Consider the following 23,520-nt stretch of genomic DNA (forward strand, 5'->3'; position numbering starts at 1 on the left):
ATCTGACTTCACTTTTATTACAACTTATTCTTAGTTCTTTTTTCAACCTCTTTTTCTGCTTATAGAATGCAGCCAAGCTCAAATGTTTACGCTTTTCATTTTTGTCTACATTGTCCCGTGATTCTTAAAGCAACCTCCTCACATCTTGCAACTGCATTTTTTCTTAATCAAAAACTTGACTACTTAAATATTAGCCCACTTAAGTGAAAAACATCTTTCATCTTCATTAGCTATTCATACTCATTTATCTGCAAGAAAAATACTTTTAAAATTGGATTACACAAGAGATAACAATAAACATCCAAGTATTTACATATGTGATCTGTTCTGTAAAATTGCACAATAAAAACAACTTCATATGATCACCCTTCACAATATTTATTTTTGAAGATAAAAAAATGTTAGTCTTACATTAATCATAAAAAAATACATGTTTAATGACAGGAAAACAAAGTCACGTTTTTCTGGTTCTTTAAAAATATTTTAATCATGCAAAATCACCATAATGTACTCTAGCACAATGCTAAAATGTTACCTAAGACGTAGTGGCTTTTATTAGTTTTACAGGATATATATTTGGCAATAGTTAATAAAAAATAATTACTCAAAAGGAACTCTTTAGAAACAATATTTTAAAATACAGCAGTAAGCAACAAACTATTCTTTATACATTTTTGGCATAACATTGCCATACAGTTACAGAATTATAGAATAAGTATTTTATAGTACCATACAGATCCAGAAACTGGTTACAACTTCTACCACATACACATGGTATTGGTACTAACAAACATGCACAGCATTCTGTAATTCATACTGCAATTGAATACGGAGCACAGAGAAGGCCCAGTGGCCACTGGAGAATCAGAGCTTATGTTATAAGTAAATCACACGTTTGTAACAATTTAGCCATTTTCCTGAAACATTTAAAATACAAGGGACACAATAGTTTCCAAATGAGTCTGCTGTCCCTCTTATTAGATAATACTAAAGAAAGATTACCTTACTTAGGAAACAATTTGAAGCCCTTTTTAAAAACAGGAGGAAAATGCTCATCAAAGGACCTAATCTTTTGCTCTCATTGGTTTCTCACAATTATAATGCCACACAATTAATATGCTGTCAACTCTTGACACTGTGGAAGAGTTACTTCACTCACAAACCACCTATCACTGAGTCTTTCTCTTATCTGCAGCCAGTCCATCAATTTAACTTATTAGTAAAACTACCAACTGTTGGTACACACAGGCAAAGAAATTAAACTTGGTAGTTGATAACATCTATCAGTCTACTGGAAGGCTTCAACGCAGATTAAGTGGAATTCATGGCTCACATGACAGTATTAATGGGATCTGTTTGCACACCAATACCTGATCTCCTTGGCACAAAGACAGAGCTGATTCTTAAAGCAGGCCCCACAACAAAGCTTTTTTAAATAATTCGTTACCTACTTCCAATAATTCTGGCACTTATCAAGGGTTATGTCTTTATTTCTGTGGTGAGTTTCCTGTTGCTTTTTCTAGACTTTTATTTCATTTGTATTTTTTTTCTTCACATGAAACAATCTGTTAGCACTGGAAAAGTCCATTTGACTAATGAGTGCAGAACATAAATGTCTTAGTACCAAAGCTTATTATATATCTAACTTCTCTAGTTAATGTAAATTGTTCCACAAACTATAACTTAAAAAGGAAAACTATGAAAAACCCTAGAGGTTATTTTTAGAAAAAAAGGTATTTTAGCACAGTAAGTGATCATTACTGCTTTTTCTCTTAATCATTTTATAAAAATTTTTATATTAATACACAGCTATAAATGAACAACTTCCCTTTTTTAAAGAAATAGGGGTGAAGAGAAAACTCATTTCAATGTTTCCCAAGATCATTAAGATATAACTATAATTTACTAGTGCTCAATTGCTTACAAGTTTCTAAATAACTACAAAATTATAGCAGATATTATGAGAACTGATACCCATCAAAATTGTGTATGGAGTCCAAGATGGTTCTTCCTCCCCAGAAGTTAGATCTTTTCACCCTCATTATCCAGAGGATCTGGGGACCCATCATGCCAAGGGAGAAGGGTGGAGCCCAGCCCTGGTGCCACTTTCCTGAGACACCCACAGTGATTCCTGTCCCTTCTCCCTCTCTGAACTCTACTTCCAGCCAGAGTCTGAGTCATAACACAAAACATCTCATTGTATTCTCTACGTGAAAACTTTAATTCAGGAAAATAAACATATTAAAGTTATTTCCCTCAAATAATTGAAACAAACTTCACAACAGAATAGGAAAAAATGATAACACTCTAACCTAGGAAAAATGCAAGAATAATGCTTTTAAAATGATTATAATGAGATGACAACATAAATTTTTTTCAGATTAGCTTGATTTCTCCAACTGTCTACTGGAATTAAACCTTAAATAATTTCTTTAATATAAATTCCATTTCTGCATCCACCTACATCTAAGAAGCAGCAAAACAAATATTACTTGCAGTAACTAAGGAATGTTTAAGAAGAAAATTATGGTATGTAGCTAAACTACAAAAAGCATAAATAAATGTAACATGGTGAGTACACTTCTTTATGAACTGATGCTATTGTCCCAAATAGCAATGTCTCCAAATTCCATCAAAAGAACTGATATTTATGGTTTGGAAAGTTCCCAATGATGAGATTTTATAATGGAGTAAAAATGTAAACTTCTGAATGAAAATCATTTACATTTGTTAAGGCACATCTGGATACCTCCAGACATTCATGTTTATAGCTATATTATTAACTTCAGTAATAGGGATTTCTAAAAACACTCTGTCTCTGAACACAGTCTGCTAGGTGGGTTGGATAACTAGAATGCAGGAGCAGGGTAGTACTCACTGTTACCCTAGAGATTACCCACACAAATCTGTTTCTGTAATAAACAGTACAAAATTTAAAAAAACAACAAATGTACACTCCTAATTTTCTAGATCCTACATTGACCCAGGCCATTTTTCTCTACAACTTCACCTACATTTAATGATTCTAGCATGTCTAAATACAACCTACCGTATGTTTAACACATATACCCCAAATGAGAGAGGGGAATTTCCTAAGTGGAAAACAAAATAGAAATCTTCAAAACATTCCTACAACAGAGGATCACCACTCACCCCAAACAGACATCAAAAACCTGTAGATCCAGTTACAATTGAGCAAGATCAAGAAAATATCCTCTGTATCTTACATTAGAAAATAAAGCTTTAGAGTCTCAACTATAGTTTAAAAAATGTTTCATTATTCAGTATGGATGAATACTGAAACATAACTCTATAACTTGAAAATTTAACATTAAAATAATTAACCAAATACTATCCCCCCCATTAGTTAAAACAATTTTTGACCACTCAGTGTTGAGTTTCATTTACTACTGTGATTTTTCAAAGAGTAACTCGGATGTAACACTGTGCTATTTTTCCTTTTCACCAGATCATACTTTCACTCAGATTAAAGTATAAAAGCTAGAATCAGGGTAATTTTATCTGACAAAATAGGAAACAATGACTATGACAGGCATTATGGCATTTTCATATGTTTATATTTTTAATACTTGGCAAAAAAAAAATACTTCCCTAGTAACTCCTGAGTTGTAGATCTTATTTTCTCATTGAAGCTGGAAAAAAGTAGTCCCAAAACCTAAACTTAAACTATACAACATAATTTTTGAGCTGACAACTAGACTTGATTTAGATAGAGGTGAAAATGTTTATCATTATTCTTTTGAATTTCTTGTGAGATCGAGTATGAAAATGTATAATGGTATAATCTTCATGTTATAAACTCTTTACAGAAATATATCTTATAACTACATGTCATTTTACAGTATCTCAAAATAGTTTCAAATAATCTCCTTTGATATATGAAAGCACAAAATATTAGAAATGTTCTAGACTAATGAAGCGATATAACATCTATTTGCCATGAAATACAAGTTCATATTTTAGCCAGTATTTAGTATCCTTGCACTCCACAGTACAACAGTCAAGACTATATATTTGTAGATTCAGTAATATTTCTAGCTATTTGGTCATGCTTCACTGCATTTTTTGTAACAGCTTGTTGATAAATTTCTGCAAGCATACGGTAGTTTTTAAAAATACAAAACATAGGAGTTAAACCCAGAGAACTGTTTCATATGACACACACAAATACATGTATATAGATCTTGTTTTAAAAACTAATATACAAAGCACTATAATAGAAAAAATTTCTAGACACTCAATTTTTATCTGCAAAAGGAATGCTATCTTTGTTCTCCATTGAATGATTAAATTATTTACAGATGAAATGTAAGAAACACACTGTTACATATGAATATGCATTTAAAAACACCATAGTGGGAAAACGCCACTATTTAAGATGGATGCCAGGAAGTTTTCCCCATGAGGCTAAATATTCTCAAATTTAACGGTCTAATCTAATCAAAATCCTAAGTAGGAATAATATTCTAAAAGTTAAATTGCTAAATGAAACATTTCTACTCATAAGGGCTCTAACATACTACAATTTCTAAGTCATTCAGATTACATTCATTGGTTTTAGTATCTGCTAACTTTATTAATATTGTAATATCTGGTCACAATCTTTTAGTATTGTGCATTTAGAAAGTGGTCTGAACACTTTATCCTGTATACAAAATTGGTAAGTTAACTTTGAATTAAATTATTTGTGTTTCTACAATTTGGCTAATTTGACAGTCTTCTCTCCTCTAAACCTTGTTAAAACTATTTACTGAGCTCTATGGAGACACTGCTACAACAAGCACCATATAAGAGGGTCCATGTTTTTCTTGCATGTAAAATACAAACTGAAATGAAAATGCAGATTGCCAAATCCTAATACTCACAAAACACTAGACAGCAAAAACTGGCATATTATGGGAAGTAAAAATGAGAAAGTGTTCCATACTAATTGGAATACGATATACAACAAAAGTGCTACTGAGATTCATATAAATTATATTTTTTCATATAAAAATTAAGCAACTAGCGTGTACCATGTAAACTTCAAGGCATGCTATAAGTGTGATTATTTTTAAGAGATCCACTGCAGGAAACGTGGCTCAATAGAAGCAACAGAAAATGATATGTGATATGAAGTAGGACATATTACAAATTCCCTAGGGAATTAAAATAAATAGAACTTTTCTTAAAAGCTGAAAACAAAGTTAATTCCTTTCTAAATGAAATAAAGTAGAAATCTTTCATCTATTCATTGCTTTAACTGTATTTCTATGTATGCTTTGAAGTTCTTATCACAGTGTTTTTTGATTTGTAATAGTAATAACATAGAAAAAAAATTGTTCTTAGCCAGTGTTATGTAACATATTAAGTGCTTACTAGTGCTGCATATATGGACTTTTAAATTTGTTCTCAATTTGAAGTTTGAGAACTCTGAGATGCACAAAACTATACTTTTAAAAAATGCACATTTGGACTAAGCAACATTACTAATTTCATAATCCATAGAACACTGACATTAATGGTTTAAGGGACTGTCTTGTTCATAGTGCAAGACGCATGACTTTTAGAAATGAATAATTTGTTTTTTAATTCTTCAGTCATTTACATTCAGAATCAACCAACAAATGTATATGGAACAGCCAAAGAGTTAAGTTTTTTTTCTTGAACTTTTCAATCAAAATTTGTTTTCAGTATAAACTGCTTAAAATCTTATTAAAGCAAAATCTTGAAGTCATACAATTAGAAGTCATACTCTGTTCCATGTAGATTTCCATATAGATCATCCTAATGTATACAGTTGTCCCTTCATATCTATGGGGGGGGGGTTGGTTCCAGGACCCTCTGCAGTTACCAAAATCTAGGAATGCTCAAGTCCCTTAGGTAAATTAAATCATTTCTAGATTAATTATAAAACACCTAATACATACAATATAATGTCAATAGTTGTTGTATTGTTTATGGAATAATGACAAAAAAAGACAATATACTGCATTGTTTAGGGAATAGTGACCAAAAAAAGATGGTTACATCTCTACACATGCAGTAGAGATGTAAACATCAATTTTTCCCCCAAATATTTTCATTCTGCAGTTGGTTGAATCCACAGATACTGGACCTCTGATATGGAGGACCAATTACAATAGAAACACAAATGCTAGCTGACAAAGATGGTAGCTCAAGGGTAAGCATGAAAAGAGGCAAAGAGGTGAGGACAGCAGGACTGACAGATGAGCTGGGGAGGTCACAGCTCCTCAAGGCCATCTATTTCACTTATCAGAATCTAAAAATAAACACGTTGAGGTGCTTGAATCAAAGAATCCAAATTAGTTTCTGAATACATTTGAAAAGATCAAACTCTTTGTTAAAAGCAATAACAATAATTAGCCAGGCACAGTGGCTCACACCTGTAATCCTAGCACTTTGGGAGGCCAAGTCGGGTGGATCACAAGGTCAAAAGTTTGAGACCAGCCTGACCAACACTGTGAAACCCCGTCTCTACTAAAAATACAAAAATTAGCCAGGCGTGGTGGTATGCGCCTGTAGTCCCAGCTACGCAGGAGGCTGAGGGGGGAAAATCACTTGAACCCGGGAGGTCGAGGCTACAATGAGCTGAGATAGCAGCACTGCACTCCAGCCTAGATGACAGAGCCAGACTTTGTCTCAATTTTTTTTTTTCTAAGCCATAAATTGGGTAAAGGTGTGGCAATCCAATGAAATTATCCTCTTGGTTTTCTTCACGTAGACTTTCAAAAGAATATATTTTGTATACAAAATACTTCATGGTAATTTCTAGATATTCTGAAAATATTTTCAAAGTAATTAGTATACACAGAATTTGAAAATTTACATCCTAAAAGCATTACAGAATATATTTATTGGATCTTGTCTTAAATCTCCTAGATATTCAATTCATTGTCATCCAAAATGAAAACACAACAATAAAATGCTTATGACAGAAATCGCAGATGGCTAAAATTTGAAATGTGACCTTGTCTCTGTTCTTTAGGATAAATGATACAGCCGTTATTTTCCCCTCTAACCTAAACTGGCTTCTGGGTTTTCTGATGATTCACTGTACTAGTACAACCTCATGGCAATTTGTATTTCCAGGACTTTCACTGTCTTGGTTATGATTTTCACCTTCTTCGTTATTTTCAGGAGATGCACTCTCCTTTTTTTCTGTGGGATTTGTAACTGTTTTTTCAGGTTGAGAATTCACACTCTCAGCATTACTGTCCTCTGTATTTCTTGGCTTGGCAGCTTCATTGCTGGGCTCTGGGCTGGTCCTGTCTGTCTGTTCCACAGGCTCTTTTGGTGCCACTATTTTTTCTTCAGCTGTTTTGCTATTTAAATGAACAGCTGAAGAGGAATTTTTGGAGTCCTTGGCTTTTTTGTGCATAGAAGTTTGACTGTTATGACTGGAGGCGAGAGGGGAAGACATTTTCTGGGCTTTGCTTCCCTCTAACTGTTCTTTTCTAGGCGGTCCCCAGATAAAGTTCTCTGAAGGCGTGTAGTGTTTCTGGGCAAACCGCAGGAGCTTTCTCCTTTCTCTTCTGTCTCTAATTGTATACACAAAATACTCCAGAGCACTCTGCTTAATATTGGGAATAGTATTTTCCACAAGAGCTTCATGAAGAATAAATTTTACAAGAGGAGATTTAAAACTTTCATATCCGAGCTCACCAAGGCTTTTAAGAATACGGGTGATTCTTAAATAGTTGTGCTGGGACCTGGAAGAGAAGATTGAATAAAATGAGTGGGGGATCTCGGTGTAGGAAAACAGGATAATGAAAACTATTGGGAAAATATTTTTATGGAAATGTAAGCTATGGAAATATGCCATGTAATGACTTTTTAAAGCCATATTAGATATCATTAAGAATAAACCAGTAGATATTAAAGCCTTATGCCACAATGTAATGTCAATCTATGTGAAAGTCAAATGTGTAAAATAAACTTCCTTGCCTATTGAGTTCTTCATATTAGAAAAATACTTAGGTTTAAACTTATTACCACTGTTGAATTGTTTATTGCTGAGAATACACTGAAGATGAATGATCTAACAGCATTTATTTGTACCAACATCAATGTACTGTACTCATCACAGGTAACCATTGCTAAACATAAACACATTAGCTAACAGCTGACTGGTGCAATTTATAGTGCCCGCTGACCAGCAAAATCCACCACATAAGCCACTGACAAGGACAGCAGCAAGAAACACTCTACTTTGCTAAAACAGTTCTGATGAAGGATACGAAACTGACGTATTTAGCAGAGCATAGTTTAACAGTTAAGAACATGGGCTTCAGAGTCTAACCTGAATTCATACCCTGGCTCTGTAACTTAGCAGCTAAGTGAAACTATGTTTCTCTAAATCTCAATATCCTCATTGGTAAGATGGGGAAAATGACCCGCAACTTACTGGACTGCTATAAGAATCAAATGAGATGATACACATGCTGAGTATCTAGAACCTACTAAGTACTAGATACTTTTTAAAACTATTAGTAAAGATATGGTATTAAGGACCACCATATTTGTACTTATCCCAACTTAATTTTCTTCAAAACCGGGTCATTCTCTCCTCCTCTTTCCCTATCTGATAATTTTAAATCTTATTTGTAATGGCCTTGATTCCAAGAGTACATTTTTCTCCAGATTATACTAACATCTTTCCTCTCTAACACAAAACTAATGCCATTACTGGATGAATGTTTTCCAAATCTATTTTGTCACAATTCATGATATAACTTCCCAACCTCACTCAGCTCAATCTTTATTACACATGTCTGGACAAAGTCTAAAAGAATCATGAGCTACATGTATTAATCATAGGTGTTCTCAACAGCCCAGGTATTTATTTACCCAGTATTGCCACATAACCATAACCATCGCTTAACTTCCTAAAGCCCACTTCATACCTCAGACATGGAACTTTCTACAAACATTATATATACCTGTCCTAACTTCCAAAAATGCTTAAAGATTTTACTTAGAAATTAGCAAATTACTTGAAGGAGGAAGAAAGATGGTGATGAATTAAGGGATAAGAGGGTAAGGTTCTGTGGTCTTACATTTCGATGAGAAAGTTTATTTGGACAAAACAAAAACTTTAATGATTCACACTAACCAAACACTGGAAAAGCTGAGCCAAACAGTTCATCATCTTCCATCTTCTGATGTTTACTAAATTATTGTCTTAACATTCAACTCTGAAGCCCAGAGGGTAAAATATAGCACAGATGTCTCAGTTTTATACAACTGTATTTTTAAATAGGAAGTAACACTTGAGACAATATAAATTTGGGTAAAATTAAGACAATGTGTCACTAACAGCAGGAGCAACTTAGTTGTTACATTCCTATGGAGTTTGCATACTCTTAAAAACTTAGTGACAAAACCCTTGGGCAATATCTGCTTCATATGTCTATCAGAAAAAGATGTATAGAAAGGTAGAAGATTTTTAATTTTTTTAAAGGAGCTCTATGACTAAACAAAATTTACTATATTTGCAACCAGCTCAGTTTTATATAGCCAATCCTAGATGAATGCTCAAGTTAAAGTTTCTGTACATATTTACTATATCCATATATTCTCCAATTAAAAATATTTACACAACAGTATAAAAGGACAAAAACTTGGGTTAAAGAATGATGATGAGGATCCTGGAACAAAACTATAAAATAAAGCAACTGGGTGTTTCAGTGTGATTTGTAATGTCACAAATGGTACAGAGGAAGACTAAATGGTACAGAGAAGAGTGGCTAAAACCCTTACAGTGCATAAACCATCTTAGGGTTGTATAATAGGCAAAAGAAAGAAGCTGGGGTTCCACACAGAGGTTAAGAGTAGCAAATAGTGTTGAAATTGCAGGAAGACTAGGTAGGTAGGTAAAGAGAGAAGACATACAAGGTGAGAACCAGGAAACAGAAAATAAGTTAGAGAGCATCCCAGGGTATAAATATGGCTCAGTAATCCAAGTTGATTACAAACAAAATTGAAAACACATCTTAGTGGTTGGTCCACATATTTGTATTCTCATGTTTGAAAATATTTTGCCTCTTTTAGTCAAGGTCACTTTTCACTCAATGTTATTTTATTTCACTTTGATTCAATATTTTCCTTCTGCTTAGCTACTATAAATATATTGAGTTCCCTGCCTACTCTAAACTACTCAAGATGCTATACACATTAAAATACAAATAAGTTATGACATTTAAGAATAAGTCAGAAAAGGACCAAATTGAAGAAGAAAACAGAATAGACATTTTCATAGAATCCTCTATCATTTGTTCAAATCTAGCCAATAAAGGGTTTTTCTGCAACTCAACTAGAGAAGAAATGTGTTTCCTGGCAGATTCTAAGGCAGTTAATTCACAGCTGGAAAAGCCTATGCAACACATAAAGGAAAAAGGGTATAGGTGGTAGAGAGAGGATGGGGCAGAGGAGTAAGAAATGACTGTTAGTTCAGGCTCCCTCCACTGCCTCAAGCCTGAAAATTGTTTAATTACAGCCTTAAAAAGAGAGTGTGTGGCCGTGCACGGTGGCTCATGCCTGTAATCCCAGCACTTTGGGAGGCTGAGGTGGGCGGATCACCTGAGGTCAAGAATTCGGGACCACCCTGCCTAACATGATAAAGCCTCTTCTCTACTAAAAATACAAAAATTAGCCAGGTGTAGTGTTGGGCACCTGCAATCCTGGCTATTGAGGAGGCTGAGGCAGGAGAACTGCTTGAACCCAGGAGGCGGACGTTACAGTGAGCCAAGATCACACCACTGCACTCCAGCCTAGAAGACAGAGCAAGAAAAAAAAAAAAAAAAAAAAAAAAAAAAACAAAAAAAAAAAAACAAAAAAAAAACAAAAAAAAACTTTCTACCTATAAATCAGATGATATGACAAAAAAACTCAGATTTAAGCTGAAGACCATATTTTGTTATTTATTCATTCCACAAAAATTTACTATGCAAGGTTCCTATTCCAATCAAAAATAACAAGCTTGACGTGAGTCTCTAAAATGATAGTACCTTATCTTTCATGTACTTAATGACTATCAAATCCTTTCAAAAGATTTACTTTTCTTTTTGTTGTCTTTCATGTCAACAAGCTGCCTGCATACAGATTTTTCACAGTGTAACATAAGTGCTTAGAAACTTTGCCCAGAGCTACCTGCATTGCTTAGGTAGAGGTATATATACTTATGCTTTAAGTGCCCTATTTATATAAATTTAAGTCAAATTTAACTTGAGTTATGAGTTAATGGGTCAGGAATATAAAGCTTTATGCCCATATGTTTAGTGTATTAGTACAAACTACCATTTTAATATTGATTATAAGTAATAAAGTAAAAAGGCTTAACATTAATATTTATACCCATTTTACTAAAGCAATCTATAAAAACACACAGAAAAATTAGTTAGCTGATGCACAAAACTCAGATTGTTGTGGCCAAAGAAAAATTACTTAGGTTATAATTTTTTTGTTCTCAGTACTTGCTCAGTTTAGCTAATTTATATAATATGCTTAAAAGTACTTTAAAGCTGGTGGCTACATAGGCCAGCACTGATAAATAATTAAACTATAATTAGTTTAAATGTAACTGTAATTAGTTAAAATTTAAATATAATTAAAATGAAAAACGGACAGTTTGCACATGAAGAAAATATTAAAAATAAACTTTGGTTATGAGTATTAATAAAAGTTATAAACATCCAAGCAAATGTATACAGCAAAAGAATTCCAAATAAACTGTTAATAAATTGCAAAACTTATGAAGAAAATTTTAACCAAAAATGAGTTTTTTTAACCTAACAGTGAAAAGACAACTGTAATTTTCTGTTTTAGAAAAAGTACTGGCCCATCTCATTCTTGTAAAATGATTTTTACACATCATAGGCTTAATTCATGAATTTAAGAAAGCATTATGCTCAGAAACAGGTTGTGCCCCACAAAGCTTATAACCTACAAGAAGGGATACACAAAATTGTACACAAGCAATAACAATAAACTACAAAAAAAATGTGGCATAAGGAAGAGGGAGACAGGCAATACTTGGCTGTGGGCAGTAGGAAGGTTTCAGGGAGAAACAGATCTGAAGCTGAATAGCTGTGTTTCTACCTAGAATTTTGTACCTTTTTGCTGTCGTTTTGTTTTGTTTTTTAGAATAGGGTACACGATTGTAATGCATTTCAGACTAGCTTTTGAATCCAAATTCCTGGGCCCATCTCACATTCTAGATGTTCCTATGTTTCATAGAGAAGTCTGACCAAGGGAAAACAATTGTGCTGGCCCCTGATTTATCACAGGGGCTTTACTTACTCATTCAGATGCCGAAATCTTTCCTGCCAATTAACAGCCCGAGCAACATTTCCAATTTTATCAGTCAGTTTTATTCCAAAAAATTCTAGCATCATTTTATAAGCCAGGAGGAATCTTCTAATTGCTTCTTTTGTTTTTTTGAATTCCTAATATAAAAAATGAAGAAAAAAGTCAGCTGAAATGATGCAGTAGCTACAAGGACAGTAAAACAGCAGGTATTAATTTGGCCACCTTGTATAAAATGAAATGAGCTTGCATTACCTCAATTTCATATGTAGTTAGTTCCTTAGCATAAAAGTTCAAGCCTTGTTCTCTCAGTGGGAAAAGCCTATTTTTTAAAAAAATAAAATTTTTCTATTAACGTTGTCTGGAAAACATAAATGATTAAATAGGACATGGTTCAAGATAGATAATATGTAACTAACCATTGAATGTAAGTGTGGTTGTGCTCCAGTTTTTCATAATCTCCTTTCCATTTATTTAGAACTTCTTCAATGTAAACACCTAAATAGTAAATATTTAAAAATGAACCAGACATTTAAAACATTGTGAAGACATTTTAAAATTCAAATCACTTGAGTTTTATATTAAAACTTGTTTAAATTTAATAGTAGCACAGAAGAAAAATGCTTTTAAAAGATGAATACCCTACGCCCATATACTCAGTTATATAATACATCTAATTTTAAAAAGGCACTTCAAATTGCAGAAGGTTCTGTTGGACAATGTACTCAAAAACAGGGGTCGGCAAACTGGCCTGCTAGCTGTTTTGTAAATAAAGTTTTATTGAAATATAGCCATTCACAATTATGTCCTGTCTGTGGCCAATAGCAGAGATGCGTAGTTGCAATATAGACCCAATGCTCCCAAAGCCTAACACATTTACCATTTGCCCCTATATGGAAAAAGTTTGCCAATCCCTGCCTAGGAGTTATATAGTTCTTTAAAGACTAGATTGGATCAAAATGAAATGTATCCTAGGGGAAAAGAAAGACGGGAGTAGAAAGGAAATGAGGAGGAGAAAACAAAGGAGAAGGAAAGGGAGAAAAGAAAAATGTAGAAAAAAGTTGTAAGTGCTTACTATGTGCTGTGCCCATATTACACAGCGTGTACATTATCGAGCTTAGTCTTCACAGAAAGCTCCCAGTGTTATGATCCTAATTTTAATAACGAAGAAACTGGGCAATTTGTTCAAAGTCACACACTATTAAAGTAAATCTTGGAGCAGAACATAGGTTTTTCTGGTTCTAAGAAGTAAGCCCTTTTTACCCCGTCCATTCTTCCCCTACAAGAACTCACAAAAACAAAATCCTCCTAGGTCCCAAGTCTGTCAAGGTCTTTACAATTGACTAGCCATTTAGTCAATCTTATAGAAAAAACACAGCAATATGATATTTCTCCAAACATAACTCATCTCATTCTTGTTTCCTCCAGAGATCACCAGTTTACAGTTGAGGCCCACTTTGAAAAGGTTTGGTAAAAAGTTGTTTTGAATCGTATTGTTGGCTTTATTGGCAGGTTGAAACCATTTTCCTCTAATTTTCCATTTGTTTTCCTTTCCAACTACTACTCCTCTTGCCTGGTAAGTAAAATATACCATTGCAAGATGATGATTACTGCAAGTAGAGAGTGTGTGTGTGTATGTGTGTGTGTACTAGGGAGGAAAGTGAGTTGATATAATTTATAAACTAGAATAACATTTTATGTGACTTTAACTAAAACTTCTGACCCCCACCAATCATATGAAATTTCAAAACAAACTCTGTAATAAAGATTACCAAAAATATTAGCTTAAAAAGTAAATTCCCTAGTTAGATACAAAAATAGTTAAATATTATAGTTTTATGTTCAACACTTTTTAATACTTAAAGGTATTCTTTTCAGTAAATTGTATGCAATTTACATCAGACTGAAATCAACAACCTATCATTGCATTTCTTCCAAAGATTTTCCTACCCCAAGTCCTAACAAAATGAGTAATTTAATCAATATTTTTCCATTGGTAAATAAAGCAGCACATTTCTATCATTAGTAAATACAACTGTGCAATTTTATCCAGAGGTGTCCCTCCAAATCACAGCCGACTTTTGAGATGCCAGAAAGTCGAAGACAAATAGAACTGGTCATGTCAGCAATGTTCTCAAATATTAACTCCCAACTGGTAGGTCTGTCAGTACACAGTACTGGGACTCCCTCTGCCCAAACTCCATCCAGGCTTTAGACTCCTTGCCTCTAGTTAGTTCACCAAAGAATGCAAGGTCCTGCCACTTAAAAGCCTTGCAATCTATCACCTTCATTCCATGACTCACATTGCTATGGAAATGGCTCAGTTTCCACTGAGAGCAAATAGCAGAAGCCAGGGTAGTCTGACCACTTCACACAGAAAAAAGCTCTTGGGAGAGAAGCCAGCTTTGCGGGAGTGACCTGGATAAAATTAGGGTGACCACCATGAACCATAGCATGATGCCTCAGTGAAATATGTGCTGTTGTGGTCTATTACCATAGCAGCTGCATCTTCTCACTATGGGTTTGGAAAAGATCCTATGAGGGCAATTGCAGAGTTTGGGAAGGAGACCAGTGTATTTGGCAGAGCTGGGTGGAGATCTACTGTATCTGCCATTCCTTCCCCATAATATTGCAACTTCAAACAGGGATTGCTATGGATTACTAATAACCTGGATCTGAAAACTGGCAGGAAAGATAATTCTAAATACAAACAGCACTTTACAATCACATTCTCAATAATTTTCAGCTATGGTACAATGGAAAGAACAGTGGACTCTGGAACCTGCAATTGAGTGACGTGCAAGTCAGTCATCTAAGCTTTAAGTCCTACTGACCTAATCTTTGAGATGAGAAAGCTGAATTTGATCTTCTCCAATGTTCCTTGATAACCTAAAATTCTATAGTTCTATATATCTCCTCTCTTTTCCCTTGACGAAGATTGTCCCTACTGTCTTTCAGATAATAGCAATGAAAACAGGTGGTGGGAAGGTATCATTAATCCATAGCTCTTCTTCCAGAATTTACCAAGTGCATGCTCATAGGCCTATGATCTAGGACATGGGGGACATATTAGACTGCAGAGCAAAGTAAATCCAATCTATGAAATAAACCACAAAATAAACCAAGTGTATGTGATTATTTAATGCAATTTACCAAGTGTATGTAACTCACCATCTGGCTTGAATGGAATTTTATTCTTATAAAAACGAAGATTGCTCAAGTCATTTTGATATCGGATATCTTTGAAGTTCTGCTAAAGAAAAAAATAGATCAATCTCCAGAACATAAAAATATAGTATAGGTATAAGGACCCTTCATGCATGTTTTCTCAATCACACCATACACTTAAAAACGGAAGGAAAATAGTTTACATTTTAGAAAATAATATTCTATACTCTTACTGGGTACTGGTGTCGGTACTTGTACAAATCCCTCGCAGCATAAAAACTTCTCTTTGGTTTGGCCGTTGCTTCAGTGGAATCATCACCCTGAAATAAAAAGTGAAACTCCATTTACATGTTGATGCAAGACAATTTCAGCAAGAAATTTCTAGAACAAACAAAATAATGACGATCCATAAAGAAAGCCTGAAAATGGTCAATCTGTCCAAATTGATGAAAATATTATAAATGTTCCTTTAATAATGCTTACTAGTAATATTAGCATTCTATTTTGCTTATTTGAACCAACAACATTTGTTCTAAGATATATTACTGAATGAAACACTTTATTGTTAACCAAAAACCTATAGAGGCCAATGTTATGGATCAATATCTATCAGAAAGAGAACTCTAAAAGGAATTCAAGACATTTACCAAATGATTGTGCAAGTGATTCTATGATAAAACTTATTTTAGAATATTTTACAAAATACTAAATGTGTTAAGATACTAAATCAATTCTACAAAGAAAATTGTCATTAAATTTGCAACATTTAGCTGTACTTGGAAGTCAAGTAATATTTATGAAAAGAAAGGATTTCAAAACTAGCTTTCTAAACTCCATCCTTTATAACACCATGACAAATACACAAAGGCATGAATAATCATGTGATATAAACATTTAAAATATATACACACAAAGCAATAAAATGCTCTCAAATGGAATGATGTCCAATTGAAATAACTTATGTGGTAGTTTACTCATACTATTTAAACTCGAAGCAAAATTTCTATCACCATGAAGTGATTTTTAAAGTGTAAGATGCAGGTTAATATAATCGATTTGCATTCCCTATATGTACTATTATGATGTATGAGAAAGTGCTGACGACAATGACTAAAAAGAAAAACTTTAGACCTTTAAGAGTCATTAAAAGCTTTGCCCCAAATTATTTTCTCCTCAACCCCTGTCCTCCATCAGTGTTGACAGACTGGCATCCTCTAAGTAATCTTCACACAGTTTTGAAATGGATGATTCTCACTATTACTACAAGTACGGAGTTACTTCAACACCAAATCTTCTGATGCTTAACATTAATTACTCTGTCATGTTACATAAGCAAGGAAAAGCTTGATTTCTGGTCCTTGCCACACGTTTCAAAATAGCTCTGCCTAGCAAGTTTCTGAATCTATTTAGCCTCAACTACAACCATATGAATCATCATCCTACATTTGTATAGAAAGCACTCTCCATTTACAAAGCACTTACTTGTATATTATTTAATTTGATTCAAACACACCTGACTGACAGTTTTGTGTTTCCATCTTAGAAACAAGGTATCGGGGCTTAGAGAAGTTGAACACCACCCAGAGTCCAGTGATAGTGGAAGAACAAGAATCCCAGGCTCTGGGTTGCAAGTACAGGTCTGAATCAATCTGTCACACTAAAAATGAAGGATGTATGGGAACCTTGGTGTAGTAGCAGTAGCCCAAGACTTGGAGTCAGAAGATGAGGAATCTTAACTCTGCTACTTAATATTTGTGAGGCCTTAAGCAAATCATTTAGCTGAATCTTAGTTTTATCATCTGTGAAATAAAGATAATGACTCATGCCCTACCTATTTCTCAGGATTATCGTAAGAATGACTGTGTCTTGCCAGCATCTGCTCCTGCTCTTACAACCCCTATTCCCTCTGGACTCTACCCAGACCTCTTTCACCTGCTCAAAAAAGGATTCTGTTGTTCAACAACATATTGTTCATCTTCCCTGGATCATCAAAATTTCCCTCTCTTCTGGATCTTAAACATACAAAACCTTCCTTGACACAAGTCTATCCTCAATTACAGATCCATATATCTGCTCCTTTCTTATAGATCACCACCAAAGAATTGCCCAGACTTTGTTTCCTTCTCTTATTTCCCCATTTTCCCATGACCCACCTCAATCAGGCTTTTGTCCTCAGCACTCCAACAAAATAGTTCTTGTGAACTTCAATAAATCTCCATCTTGCCAAACCATTTCTTAATGTTCACCTCAGGTGACCTCCCAACAGCACTGGGCCAATTAAAGCATCCTTCCTTCCTGAAACACTGTCAGTATTTGGCTTACAGGATACTAGACTTTCTTAGTTTATTTCCTGTCTCATTGGGCCCCCCACCTTGTCAGCCTCCTTTTTTTTTGGCTCTTCCTCCTCTTCATACCCTCTAAATGGAGGGGTGCCCAGGGCCCTCATTCCTCATCATACCTTAATAACCCCTTATCTTCCCATGACTTTAAATACCATTGATCTCAGATGCTGAGGACTCTCGTACTGGACTAAGTCTCCTTTCACAGATGTAATGTAACTACCCAACAAATAAATAACTATCCAACAACTCCACTTGGATGTCTAATAGGATATCAAACTCAAGAGAATCTTTGACTTAACCTCTAAAGCTACATTCACCCTAGACTTCCCTGTCTTCGTTAATGTCACCATCACTTGTCCAATATTCAGAGGGACTAGGATGATGTAATGGAAGCAGTGTGAAGGAGTCCATCTGGGATACGCTTTAAAAGTAGCTCCAGTATTACCTGCAAGTAGATTGACTCTAAGGAAGAGACAACAAACGGGTTGAAAGTCAAAAGGCAAAATTGAAAAGCAGATTTTTTTTTTTTTTTGGAAGTCAGCTGTTGATACTAACAAGAAAAATTAACCATTAAAAGGGAATAGGGAGGGATGGTGTAGTGTACTAGTTACTGGAGTTGCAATGAACTGACTGAAACATTATTTAAAAATTTCATATAGACGGACCTGGTTAGTAGGATTGAATCTTAGCTGGTGTTTTTTGATATCCCAAATTTCTGTAGGAGGTTACTTAATTGGGAGACAAATGGAAGGGAAAAACATGAGAATGCAGCATCTAATAATTTAATAAGATTGAATTAGCAATGCAAAACAACAGTAGCAAATCAGACACAAGGGCAGATGGAAATTCACAATTCCACAAGTCCAAGCCTCTGATATTAGTGATAGACTTAGGTTTGCATCATCCTCTCCCTCAATGATCTTGGGCAAGTTTTCTTTTCTCTCTAAGCCTCAGTTTTCTCTAAAACGGAGACCACACAGCAAACCCCCACCGCAAAATTGTAGTTCATTTAAACAGCACGTTTAGCACAAAGCCTGCACTAAGACTTCATTTAGGTAAGGAGCAAATCATAAACAGTTGTTCATCAAGATGGTTGAGGCAGCAGTAGCTGTAATATTGAGGTAATGATTCCCCCAAAACCCTGTGGTCACATTGAGAAAACGGAATCCGAAGTCCAATCTCGATTGCCCATAGCTGATAAAAAGAAGGGCCTAATGCGGAGCGGCAAACCTGAACCACCTCAAGGATGTACACGCTTCTTCTGAGGGTCGGCTATGTATTTCCTCCTTTTAAAAGTTCCTGATTATTTTCAGTCCATCAGAGGTTAAGGGGGTTATTTATTGTTTGACTAACCTCTCCAAGCTGTATTAGTCAAATGGTTCAAGCACAGTTGGATCAACAAGTCTTCTGGTGAAATAAGATTCGTGAAGAGTGCCCTGAATCCTAGGTTGAAAGGCCTGAGTTGGGCAGATCAGTGACGTATGAACCTCAAACGGGGGCCACACTTCTGAGGGCTTAGCCTCCACTGTAGGAGGAGAGCGCTGGCTGCCTGCTCTTGTAGCCCCATCTTACTCTGAGTAATTTTTTTTTCTCCCAATAACACTCACTAGAGGGGTTGTCACAATCCTCTATTTTTAGACAGATTCCTCCCACCCCACCTTAGCATAACCCAGCTGCGCTGCAGAGGCAAAGAAAACACCCATTCAAGTTGGGTTCTGCCTTGAGGGACTTCCCCGCCGTGCCCTCGGCCAGGCCCCAGGCCGGCAGTGGGCAGCCCCGGCAGGCCCCCGGGCTCCACCGAGGGGCCGGGTCTCGGAGGCGAGCAGCGCCCAGCGCCCTGTCCTCCCCGTACGAGGGCGGCTGGGCGCTCGCTCCTGTCTGGGGCGCCCCGGCCCGACCCAACCCGACCCGAGGCCACCACCGGGCCGCGTACCTGCTCGGCGCCCGCCGCCTCGGCGTCCTCGTCCGGCGCGGGGCTGGCGCTGGGCCGCCCGCCGGCTCGCTCCGGGGACTGCGCGGGCTGCTTGGGCTCCTGCCCCGGGCCCTCGCTGCCGCCGCCCGCCCCCGGGTCCTCGGGCTCGGGCTCCGAGTCGGTCTGCCAGGTGGAGTCGCAGTCCTCCACGGTGGTGGGCTCGCGGAAGCTGACCCCGCCCAGCAGGTTGCCCATTGAAGAGGCGGCGGCGGGCGCGGGGCTGCGGGGCTGCGGGGCGCGGGCTGCGGCAGGCGCGCTAGGGCCCGGGCATGGCCGCGGCGAGGGCGCTGGGCGGCAGCCTAGGCGCGCCCGCCCCGCACTGCCTCAGCGCGGCGAGCGGCGGACAGGCACCCTCGCGGGGAGGAGCCGGCGGCCCCGGGACCCGCCGCCGCGCGCCTGAACCCGCCCATCCGGCTCCTTCTCCTCCCCATGGGCGGGAGCGGCTCTGGCCCAGAGCCCACGGAGGAGCCAACTGCGGCCCCCAACCGAGCACCGCCAGCCCTGGGTGCCCCCTCACTTACACGTTTCTCCCCGGAACACCTGCCTTCACGCGGCCCCTGGAGGTCCCCGGAGTGGATGGGGGTGGGCTGCTACCCTGGCCGCCCAGAGCCGGGGATGCCCGCCTGGGGCATCTCCCAGCTGAGCGGGAAGAGGGATCCCGCCCAGTTCCGGGAGCTGAGTACCAGCGTGGACGTGATGTCGAGGAGGTGTCACCGTCAGAGGTGGGTCTTGTCCCCCTCCCCCTTCCCTTACCCCTCCCCCACGAGAAAGACACATTAGCTGCAGCAGAAGACAAAAGCTAATGGTGCCCGGGCACCATATAAACAGGAAATCCCAGCTGCCACAACTGTACTTCGGGCAACCACCTAGAGTCCTGTGGTCTAGAAAGTCAGAGCTATCAGCCACCTCATCTAATGAGCAAACGTCTGGTGCAAGAAAAGGAACAGTAACAACTGGACCATCACATTGATTTGTGGGTAGTCTTGCACCCATTCCAAATTGATGCTCTGGATAGGCAAAAATCTCAGAATCCTTGAACAGATGGGCTGTTTCTAAGGGAAGAAGACTTGGCCCTTTCGTCTGTTCTGCAAACAAAGGAGGTTAGGGAACTGTGTTACAGAAGTATTTTTTTCTTTTTTTTTTGAGACGGAGTCTTTCGCTGTTGCCCAAGCTGGAGTGCAGAGATGGGACCTCGGCTTGCTGCAACCTCCGCCTCCTGGTTTCAAGGGATTCTTCTGCCTCAGCCTCCAGAGTAGCTGGGATTATAGGTGTGAGACACTGGGCCCAACCTAGAGAGGTTCTTAAAGATAAAGTAGCGTAATCAAATATGCGACCTAGAGTAAAGTGACTATAGTGAAATGTGTCTTCTTACTTTCTAACTAGAAGGGAAGCACCTTTGCAGGCAGCCCCCAACTGAAAGTGTGTCTGTATTTATTTGTTCAGCTGCAGAGGCTGGTGCTAGGGACAGTGCTGTCAACTTCATGGATGCTCAGTAAACATTTTAAAATGTGGACTGAGAAAAAATGAGTTAAATACTTGATTAAACTGTTGAAGTTGGAATGAATAGTTTCTTTTTAAATGCTTCATGATGAAGTAGGAAGGCAAATCATGGTAGATGGACTGTTTCTAAGAGAAGAATCAGGTAAATAGGCTGCCTATTCCATGGATAAATCAGGATTACCTAAGCTCTTCATGCATTGCAACAGGAGATCTAGGCTGTGGCTCTGTCACTAATCAGTCTCTGACTTTAGGTCACATGAACCTAAACTTCCTCATCTGTAAAATGAAATCAGACTTTATTTCTGGGGTCCCTTCCAGCTCTGACCTTCTGTGATCCTATGACTGGGAAAAGTTCTGAAACTAATAAATAGACACAGGATGCACAAAAAGACTTTTTTGGCTGGGTGCAGTGGCTCATGCCTGTAATCCCAACACTTTGGGAGGCCAAGACAGGCAGATCACCTGAGGTCAGGAGTTCAAGACCAGCGTGACCAACATGGCGAAACCCCATCTCCACAAAATACAAAAATTAGCCTGGTTTAGTGGCAGGTGCCTGTAATCCCAGCTACTCGGGAGACTGAGGCGTGAGAATGGCTTGAACCTGGGAGGTAGAGGTTGCGGTGAGTGAGATCGGGCCACTGCATTCCAGCCTGGGTGATAGAGTGAGACTCTTTCTTTAAAAAAAACAAAAACATTTTGGTCATAATGGCTTAGTAGAAGATGTGGGGCAGCCACATACCACAGGAATCCACTGCTCAAAGCTGGGGATTTGATTGATTTTCCATGGGCAGAAGACCAGAACATGATGCAGAGGTAGACATTGTCCATCCAGGCTTAAGTCTTCCAAGATTGTTGATGTAGAGAGCCTATGGATAGTTGTGTTCCAGACACTTCATCAGTTGGTCTAGGTGTATGCAGACTAAATAAAGTTGGCCATATGTTATTTGTTCTCTTCCCGTTGAGTAGTCTTGTTCCTTACTCTTGAAGGAGCTGGCCTCAGTGACTTGCTTAACTATAGAATATGAAAGAAGTGATATTCTAGGATTTTCTAAGTTAAACCATAAGGAAACTTGCATTTTCCACTGGGGTCTCTTGGAATGTTTTCTCTGGAGCCCTGTGCTCCCGTGTCAAAAGTTCAGCTAGCTTGAGATTGCCATACTAGAAAGGCAACTTGTATGTGGCCTCTGGTCATCCTTTGGTCATGACAGCTGAGCCCCGCCTTCTAGTATCCCCTGTTGGATTCCACTGGTTTTTTACTGAATCCTCCAGACCAACCCATCCATCAGCTGATTATCTTTCAGTGACCTCCATCAACCCTACATGGAATAAAGAGACTACCCAGCAAAGCCCTGCTCAGATTTCTGACCCATAGAAGAGTGAAATGCAATAAAATGATTGTTGCTGTAGGTCACTAAATTTTGCAGTAGTTTGTGATACATCAGTAGATGATGAAATGTTGAGAAGTATTTGTGTAACCCTATCTGTGTTTGTGCATATAAACATATAAGTAACTACTGCAATTAAATCCTTACCTTTTATACCACTTTTGAAAAAGTATGTTTTTATCATTTATCAGGACCATAAATGATATGCCAGATCATGCAATATATTTTCTAAAGAACATCCTTTTACATGAATTATAACACCAACCTTATATAATTAATTTTAAAAGTTTAAAGCATTAAGCATGACCACTTTGTGCCTAATCTATGTATTATTTTAAAGTTAATTCTGAAGGCCTGTCATCCCAAGGTTCTAAACACAGAAATTATCCTTCTCAAGTGCCTGAACTTTATTATCCCTACCTTTCAGTGTTTAACATTCCTGCGTCAATAATAAAGAAGTATACCTTTGCTTCATATAAAAAAATTGTCACTTAGCTCAGTGCCAGGCATCTATTAATTTATCAATATATTTTTGCTGTAATGATTATTCATCCAATACGTCTTTAAAGAACATATAATTCAACAGTAATATAAACATGTATGGAACAAGGAGAAACTATTATCACAATGGAGTATAATATAGTTTCTGATTTCCTGTAAGTAGAATCTGCTCTAAATTAAGCAGATACTATAGCCACACTTCAAAATAATTGTTTTCAGCTTTGTTATGAGATCCTTTAAAGCGTGAGGCCATCTTACAAAGGAACTGGTGTTTCAGGAACTAAACATTTTTGGATGAAACCCAAATGTATCTGGCATATCTTGA

At 37.4% G+C, this 23,520-nt stretch overlaps 2 protein-coding genes across 3 annotated transcripts in view; one reads left to right on the forward strand and one right to left on the reverse strand.

Annotated features, from left to right (window-relative positions):
- Positions 1-459: 459 nt before the first annotated feature.
- On the reverse strand, positions 460-20,383 carry OGFRL1 (opioid growth factor receptor like 1). 2 transcript variants are annotated; one of them, XM_017549404.2, is made up of 7 exons: positions 19,771-20,383; positions 15,729-15,815; positions 15,499-15,577; positions 12,747-12,825; positions 12,583-12,649; positions 12,322-12,467; positions 460-7,733 (listed from the first exon to the last, which is right to left on the reverse strand). In XM_017549404.2, exons 1-7 carry the CDS (start codon positions 20,002-20,004, stop codon positions 7,073-7,075), a joined length of 1,353 nt encoding a protein of 450 aa, XP_017404893.1. In that variant the 5' UTR covers positions 20,005-20,383; the 3' UTR covers positions 460-7,072. The 2 variants fall into 2 exon arrangements, with proteins under 2 accessions (XP_017404893.1, XP_017404892.1); XM_017549403.2 differs by having other exon boundaries at positions 15,499-15,580.
- LOC108318365 (cuticle collagen 13-like) overlaps positions 20,071-23,520 on the forward strand; it is an 8,434-nt gene continuing 4,984 nt past the window's right edge. The window contains exon 1 of the mRNA XM_017549405.2: positions 20,071-20,531. Coding sequence (XP_017404894.2) covers positions 20,079-20,531 — 453 coding nt within the window. The 5' untranslated portion in view covers positions 20,071-20,078. The remainder of the gene's footprint in view (positions 20,532-23,520) is intronic.

Source organism: Cebus imitator, unplaced genomic scaffold (genome assembly GCF_001604975.1).
Source record: "Cebus imitator isolate Cc_AM_T3 unplaced genomic scaffold, Cebus_imitator-1.0 Scaffold218, whole genome shotgun sequence".
NCBI classification, from domain to species: domain Eukaryota; kingdom Metazoa; phylum Chordata; class Mammalia; order Primates; family Cebidae; genus Cebus; species Cebus imitator.

What these genes read in the sequence shown, in the direction of transcription:
- OGFRL1 (XM_017549403.2), bottom strand. Translation starts at nt 20,004, where the DNA reads ATGGGCAACCTGCTGGGCGGGGTCAGCTTCCGCGAGCCCACCACCGTG. An exon ending in AGGCGGCGGGCGCCGAGCAG is followed by an intron (nt 15,816 to 19,770) that starts GTACGCGGCCCG and finishes TTTTTATTTCAG; the next exon opens with GGTGATGATTCCACTGAAGC. An exon ending in TAACTACATATGAAATTGAG is followed by an intron (nt 12,468 to 12,582) that starts GTAATGCAAGCT and finishes TTTTTATATTAG; the next exon opens with GAATTCAAAAAAACAAAAGA.